The 8,382-nt window shown below is 34.7% G+C and overlaps 1 protein-coding gene across 2 annotated transcripts in view; it reads left to right on the top strand.

The window, feature by feature from the left end:
• Window positions 1-8,382, top strand: part of CAPS2 (calcyphosine 2) — a 31,530-nt gene that overhangs the window by 13,464 nt on the left and 9,684 nt on the right. For both annotated transcript variants that reach the window (XM_009278920.2, XM_019471973.1), the window contains 5 exons: window positions 2,543-2,610; window positions 4,978-5,097; window positions 6,222-6,296; window positions 7,241-7,336; window positions 7,444-7,537. In XM_009278920.2, the coding sequence (XP_009277195.2) occupies window positions 2,543-2,610; window positions 4,978-5,097; window positions 6,222-6,296; window positions 7,241-7,336; window positions 7,444-7,537 (453 nt within the window). The remainder of the gene's footprint in view (window positions 1-2,542; window positions 2,611-4,977; window positions 5,098-6,221; window positions 6,297-7,240; window positions 7,337-7,443; window positions 7,538-8,382) is intronic.

Here is an 8,382-nt window from a genome sequence, read left to right as displayed (position 1 = left end):
GGTTGAGTCACCATCTCTGGAAGTATTTAAAAGACGCGTAGATGAGGCGCTTAGGGCCATGGTTTAGTGGGCATGGTGCTGTTGGGTTGACGGTTGGACTCGATGATCCTAGAAGTCTTTTCCAACCTTAATGATTCTATGATTCTATATGCAGAATGATGGCCTTCAAAACTAGTTTTTGAAGGTATTGTTGAACAAAGTTAGCATTGTAACTTTCTCATGGAATACTAAGTCATGAGAAGTTTTATGAGATTGTAAAGCAAATAATTATTTTAATTTATTTTGTTTGCTCATCACTATGCACTGAATTTTACATCATTGCAAACATTTATTTGATTTCTAGTCTGGTCAAAGTGAATGTGGATGTTGCACTACTGAGGTCACTATTCATTTTCATGATAAGAAAATCTTTTCAGAAAGTACTTTTATGAAGAACTTGAAGAACTTCCTGTTTGTTATTTTTAGAATAAATTTTAAAATCTATACTATAGGGTGAAGATAATGGAAAAATTTTTGAAGTATCGTTAGAGTAACTACTTAATGCTAAATCAAATAAGCTGAAAACACTGAGAAAGGGAGCAGTGCAGGACCACAAATAACAGGCACTGCACCTGGTCTGCTTTAAAAGGAAGCCAGCAGGCATCTGAGCAAGGTGTCCTGGGGACCTTTAGAAGCACTTTTGTTAATGATTAGCACTCATGTTTGCACAGGCTGGCTGTCTCTTTCTAGGAGTATCTCTTAGGTTCTCTCAGGTTCAAGCTTCTGATAGTGGTAGGAATAATGGAAAAAATTGGAAGTAGTAACTGCATACATATTAATTCCATTGGGTGTACGTTGCCTCAATTGTAGGCATTTGATTTTAAGGTGTTGTAAAAATTTGCTTAAGAATACACAATGTTAAAATTTCCTTTTACTGTAATCCTTACCAAAAACTCTAATGTTAAAGTAGAATTTGTCTTAATTTTTCTGTAGTTTGGGATGAAAGTTCCCTTATTCAAGACAGATTATAGTACATGTGTGATTGCCCATAGATGCTATATATAATAAAATTAAGTTTTTTTGGAAGAAGGTTGGTTTTCTCTGAATAATGATATTTTGTGAACAAGAGTTACTACTTTTTAACTACTGAGAGCTGCTGCAAGTTCAATGTTTGTCTCAGCAATTTTGTAAATTCATAGTAGAGCTTTTGCCTAAGAGCTGAATGGAAGATGTTCCATGGAAGAGCACATTTAGTGACTTAGTATTCAATTGAAATTCAAGGTGTAAGGTTTATTTTTTTAAAATCAGGTTCTTTTCAGCATGCTAGCTTGTTTGGCTCTATAAGCTGGGGTCCATGGAATATGTTGTGTTTTAACAAACAAAACCCCCCCATCTCCTATAATTCAGAAATCTTTTAAGGCTTAAAATCAGTTCAGAATCAACACCAGCTGGTCTGGTGTTACATTATTTATTTGGGTTTTTTGGTTGGTTTTTTTTTTTTTGGCTAGTGCAAATCAGTATTTGAAGGTTGTGAATTATACCCATAACATCTCTGTGGAATTAGGGATTATCCCTTACAGTTACCTGGTGTCTGGGAACCAACTTTCGGTTCTTCTTCAGCGATGGGAAGGCCTGATCTAGATAGAATTTGGTTTGCACACAAGAATTGTGTGGAAAAAATAACCAGTCAGAAAAATATCTTAATTCTTCAGTTTCAGAATACCTACAGAGTTGTCAAAAAGGTTGCGTAAACCCCCTCAATAACAATAATCTCTGTTTTCTCATATATAAAAATTATTTTTTTGGGAAAAAAGGCAAATTTAAGTGCAGTGAAAAAGTTCAGAAATCTGGAAGATAAAAAGAAGAGAGATGCTGGGGCCTGGTTGTTGCCAGTGGCCTCCATGCTGTCCTGGGGCATCCTCTTTGCTTTGGTTTCTTTCTATGACACAAATGATGATCAACGCCTGAGCACTTTACAGTGAATAGCACAAGGTTATGGTTCAGTGTTACTCTAATAAAAATAATAATAATATCATGTTAAGTCCCCTTCCCCCTTAGGACGATCTTTCCTGAAAGGTTTTTCAGATTGGCCTGTCTCAGCAGAAAATTATTGTGGCATGCAGCAAACAAAAATTGTGCATTGAGACTAATTCTTAAAAGCATTTTTTTGACTAAATATTGCTGGAGGTAAAGTTTCATTCTCTGAGCTGGAGCCTGTCTCAACCATGAAACCTGGAATAGTGTGAGTTTCCTCAGGCTCTATTGTACTTACAGAATTTATTGGAAACAATACAGAGATAAGGATGCTGTCTGTCAACAGAAATACTAGAATTCTCATATTTATTGACAACTAATATGCATAGATGATTTGAGTGCGTAGCAGAGACCATTATTTGTCTATTTGTTGTGCAAATAGAACTCTTCAAAAAGATGAGGGGAAAAAAAGATTAATTGTGGCATTGGTAAGATTGTGACCTCTAAATGCTATCTTAAAGGGTAATTTATTATTCGAAGTGTCTGGTGTTATGTATTTCATTTTCTCTCAGTCAGTCTTTCATTGCAGGAGGATGTTGCTGCAGAGAGGAGAAAACAGGCTGTAGTTGAACAAGTGATGGTGGATCAATTATCTAGGTAAGTGAATTTATAATGTAAAATTTCAGTTTTCCCTACAGAAGAATTTAGATCTGTGAGTGTGTGGCTTTTCTTGCCTAGGAGGTGTTTTGATCTTCTCGTTCCAAGTCTTATGCAGTCTTATGTAGTGTTATTATTTGCAAAAATTCTTTAAATTAGAAGTCTTTTTAATATAAATTAAAAGATCAGTTTAAAGTGCTGTGTGTAAGATCAATTTTTTCTGAGAATAATTTTTAATTTTATAGTTGAACCTAATTAAAGAGCTTTACAATAGCATTAGTTCTCAGAAATAACCCTCTTGCATGTCAGCAAGATATATGGATGCCCGCTGGTACAAATTTCTCTTCTTCAGAATTTATTTTATTTTCTAAGTATCTTATTATCTTACTTTTATTAATATTCCTTTATTACTATTGACACAACATCCCTCTGGAGTAAAGGAGTATTATACCAATGTTGGGCAGGTAGGGAAAAAAGGCACAATGATGAATCAAGTTGAATAAGGTTGTACAGGAAGGCTCTCCTAACTTCATTGCTATCCCTTTGGCTCCAAGGAAGCATTGCTTCTATGTAGAAAGATCCCTTTATATGTTAAGGGGAAAAAAAAGTAACTTACAGGTAAAGCTGAGCATAGTAAAAACATCTTTCCTTATTATTATTCCCATAAACTTGTTCTCATTTTTAAGCATGCTTTAATAATTCAGGGCTTTATCCAAGTTGTCTGGTTATGGCAGTGTAGGATGCTGCAAGGTAGTGTAATGTAGTTTCATGTTACCTTACACTTGCTAAAAATTATCTGTGGATAGCTCTAGAGTATGTTGCATTCTGTGCTTAGTTTACAATCTCTGTAGTCATCTGTACTGATATTATAACCCATCAGATCTTAAGACTTTGAGGTTGAAATGTTGTTGCACTTCTCCATTTTATTTTTTCTTGGTTTCCGTTCCAACTGCAGTTTAAATGACCTATGTTGTTTAAAAGTGTATTAATGCTTTTACACTACTTAAAAGCTGAGATATCAAGAAAGTTGCATGAAGGAAACAAGATTGTACTGAAACACGATGTTAAATTCCAAGTGTCATTGTAGCAGGATTAAAAATATGGAAGTGTTCAGTGCAGAATTTTCAAAGAAATGCTTGTCCCATGTTGTAGCTCTACAAAGATGTAGGTAAAGCAGATGATTACAGAGATTGTCTTAAAAATGCGCTGGTTGTGTTGAAGTGTTTCAATCCTACTGATGTTGGATTAAACATACAGGTTTATGCATCTTGGATCACGGATGTTCATTCTGTGCTTAACCTCCTTCAGCTGCTTTGCCTTATTTTTTCCATGTATTCCTTCTCCTACTCTGAATGAACCCGTCTGTTGACAATGTCAAAACAATATTCAGTAGTGCTGCAGCTGCATCAGGATGAACTTTTAATTTAAAAAATCTCTCTGTTTATGTTCCAAATATAACTGTGCCGGTACTGCCAAACAAATTGGCATCAGAGCGCAGGATGTTAGTCGGGGAAGATTAGTTCAAAACTGTTGCATGAAAAAAATCTATTAAAGGAAACACAAAGGTGTTTTGATTTTTTGGTTGTTTTTTTTTTTTTTAGTAGAGCCAATCTTGCAGTTAAATCAGTGTAACTGATCTGTGCAAAAATGGATCTGCATAGATCAGAGAGCAAGTTTATAAAACTATATTAGCTGTGCAAAATTATTTTTTCCTTCTGATTATGAACAATTTCAATAACGCGAAAAGAATCTAATGTGTTTTTAAAGGGTCTCTTCTTTTCTTTACTTGTTAAACTGATACAGAGAATATTAAAATGTTCAGAAAGCAGTTCATCTATTTCTTGTCTGCTTGATGGGACTTTGAGATCCTATGGGCTGTGGAGTGAGTGCTTTGGGAGAGGAAGTGCCAATGTTTTTGTTGGATGATGTCACTGGCCAGTATTAGTAACTACTGTCACTGATTTTGGAGGGAGCCATAGATAAAGAATATCACTGATGGAATATTTACAGAAATAGTGGAAATGAGGAAAAAAAAATGCCTTTGTAATCCTAAGATTTATTTTATATATACATATATAAAATATACTTTAAATAATATATCTATACATGTAAAGTTACTACATAGTAGTGCACTGCCAGAATATTATTGCATATATTTGCATATATTTGATTTTCAGTAATAGACTTTAGAATTTTTAAAAACAAACAAAAAAATAAGCCCACAAATTTATGCAAGCTTAACGGATAACTCCAAGATTTTATTGCTGTGTTATTCTTGGGTGTTTTCTTTCCCGAGTAAGAATATGTAAGAACTGAAATTCAAACTTACTGATAGTCAGAGGGCTTCTCCCTGCTCTTTCTGGTCAGAGCTGTTATAAGTGACCCGGAGCAATCCACGCGTACTGATGTTTACGAAGAAGCTCATGGACTTCCGGGACTTGGGACAGCACCAATGCGTTTTAGAAGAAGAACGCTGCATGAAACGAAGTAAGTTTTCTCTAGCAGTCATTTTTTTTAGAAATACACTTTCTGCTGTATTTTTTATTATTTTGGGCTCTGCGAAGTCTGTTTGCCTTTCCAGATGTTTTATTTCTGGCTTGGATCCACCAGCTTCATGTGAAGCCTTTTTTGTAGACTCCCCATGCTTATAATTGCCTAGTGGGACATTTTATGTGGATTGTCTGTGTATGATTGCTTCATAGAATTTATAAAACCTGGGAGAACATTCTTAAGCTTATATTGATATTGTTCATCACAGGGTTTTGCCAGCCTTTTCTGAGCTGTTGAATGCCTGCAATCTTGTCATATCCTTTTAGAGTTTCCTATCCTGAGGTGCATAAAATTGCATAAATATGCATCCGTAAATGCTAATGTAGATCTTCACAATATAATCATACTTTTCTTTCATGTTTTGATTTCTGCTGCAATAATTAACCATATTGGCATTTAAGTGTCATTCCTGGCCTGTGAGCATTGAAATAGTAACTCCAAGGGCTTAAGAAAAACTGAGAAAACATTGTGATCCATAAAATTAAATGAATCTGCAGGTCCGAGTTTTGTTCTGTTAATCTTTCTCAACATGCAGGCAAACATCTCTGCTTTGCGCATTTTAACATCCTGCTCTAAAGTCTTTCTCAACAAATGTCATCTTTGTATTCTTAAAAAAAAAAAAAAGGCAACAAAACCAGTCTCAATCTCTTACACCCATCACATGGACAAATCTCCATTTCTGGAAGTAGTAATATGGCCAATATAAAATATCTAGGTGGGTAAAGAAGCCCCAACCTGGGTATTTTTGCAAGAAAACACAGCGATTGGTGGACGTATGGTGAATAGTAGAGGTTTAATCCTTGATATAAGTATATGTAAACAAAATTTCCCATTCATATCTGTGCCTTCTGTGAATGTACTCTCATATTATATAATTACAGAACACCTTTCACATTACAACTCAAAGTTGCTTTCTAATTCAACTACGAGGGATCATCTCCTCAGCCAGTTGCCAAGGATACCGTATTTCACATTTTTTGCTGTTTTGAAACAGTTGATTTTTATGTAACATTTCTCTGTGAGCTTATAGGTATCATTAACATGCTGCATTGTTTTCACAGAGTAAGGACCAAATCAGGATTAACTGAAAACATGCTCTCTAACAAGCTACGCTTTGATAGTAGGATTATATCAAGGTAATCACAAATTTTGTGAAGCTTTTCAATTCTATGAATTTATCAATGATGTTCTTTACCCTCTTGAAATAATTAATTGCACTGAACCTTTCTGTTCCCTATCTTTAGAAAAGAGTATGTGCTGTGTACACACATATATATGTGTATATACATATATATACACATATATATATGCATACAAGTATAATACAAATTTTGACATGGCTGATGGATAGTGGCTTTACAGTCCCATTGTACAGTGTTAAGATGCATAAGTTACATTACCATCATACCCATAGCTCTGTGCAGGACAGTTAGCACACGGGCTGTGTAAAATTTTGCTCTTAGACGTTGCACCTCAGTTGATTAAAATTTATTTTAGCGTTGTCTTAGTATGTGGCAACCACTGTGGATGGAAAGGATGGCTTTGTGTCTTGTTTGTAGCTCCTTGCATATTAAACTTGCAGGTTTAGGGCATCCTTGAAACTGTTCTGAATTGAGTAGCAGTGACATAAATGTATTCTTCAGCTCTGAAAGTGGCGCTTTTCTGAAGCAGTGAGCTGTATACTTGTTAGACATAGCTGAGGATTCAGCCACATAGCTTCACATACCATAGCTTCATATACCATAATGAATGCAGTAATCTTGGTGTAAGTAATCTTTAGTTAATGAGTGAAAATTATATTGGTATACTAAAACATGAAGCCTTGAAAGGTGTTTTTGACATTATGGAGAATGGAATATTGCATTAAAATACGTGTCCAAATCCAGAAGTTGAATTCCATGGTGGTGTAAAGAAAATCGTCAGATACCTCTTTCAAATAAAAAGATTGTACAATATGCATTGTGCAATGTACATTGAAAATAAAATGCATATTCCAAAATAGGAATGTTATTTATGTGTGGGTTGAATTGGATTTATATAGATGCAAAAACATAAAGGTGCTTTTCAATTTTCCTTCTAGAAATGGTCGCGATGCTTGTAGAGAGTTGATTGGATTTTTTTTTGCATGTGACAGATCCCTTACTGTGTATGAATTTCGACAGTTTGGAAAAAATAGGTAGGATGAATTACTTTTTTAAAAGGTTTTAGAAAACATCTTCTACTGTATCTAAGAAACTTAAATCAATTTAATTGTTTTAATATCAGTTTTGAATTATTTCACAGAACAAATGCCTTGCCTTTCATTCAGAAGGGAGTATATCAACATCAGCGTGGACAAAAGAAGGGAAAAGCTTATGATCTTAGTGACTTCTATATTGTAAGTATTCTGTTGAATCCGTGTCAATTTTGTTGGTGATTTGGAAGTAATATTTAGATATTCGAGTTGAAAATTGTGATCTAGCTTTCAGGGAAGACCAAAACTCTTTCCCTTCAGTAAGTTTTTGAATTAAAGATTTTCAGGAGTCCGGATTATTTTGCTGTCCCACGTTTTAGAGATTCCATTTTTGGCTTCAGATTAAGCTGTAGTTTGTAATTTTCCCACTAGAGGTCACAAGACTGCAGACAGTGTAGACCTTTTTGTAGGCAAAATGAACAACTCGGGAAGGAGAGTCCTGAAGATGCAGTAGACCAAAGTACTTGTAATAAACTTTGCAAGGTCTGCTGGCATTTTTGACACGAGGCAATGATTAAATTTTTTTTGAAACATGAGGAAATTGCAGGTTTCTTGGTTTTAACCTAAAGTTTGGAAATGTTTACCACCAGCTGTTTAGAGAGAGCTTTTGAAACAACGGTAAACTTCATCTACCAGCTAATCTGATGACTGACTACAAATCATATTGCATCTTCTGTACTTCTGTACTGGGTTAAGTGTTCCTGGTTTATAAATACTTGAGCAATTTTTCAAGTACAGAGTGTTTTCACTGAGTTCTTCACATCTTCCTGCAAATCTAAGTTTAGAGCAAAAACTGTGTTTGAATGAAGTACTGAAAGTAAACGAAGACAGCATTAGTTTTTAGAGTGTTTTTGTCTAATCACCTGCCTAATCCTAACTGTTTACATGTGGCTACAATATAAGAGTTTCCAAGATGAAATACATTACTTTCTTTATGGTATGGAGGTTGAAGCTATTTTTTAGAGATTTTTTTTTTTTTTTTAGTCATG

The sequence above is a fragment of the Aptenodytes forsteri genome, unplaced genomic scaffold, assembly GCF_000699145.1.
Source record: "Aptenodytes forsteri isolate BGI_AS27 unplaced genomic scaffold, ASM69914v1 Scaffold259, whole genome shotgun sequence".
In the NCBI taxonomy this organism is placed as follows: domain Eukaryota; kingdom Metazoa; phylum Chordata; class Aves; order Sphenisciformes; family Spheniscidae; genus Aptenodytes; species Aptenodytes forsteri.
This window is presented reverse-complemented; position numbering and strand designations above follow the sequence as displayed.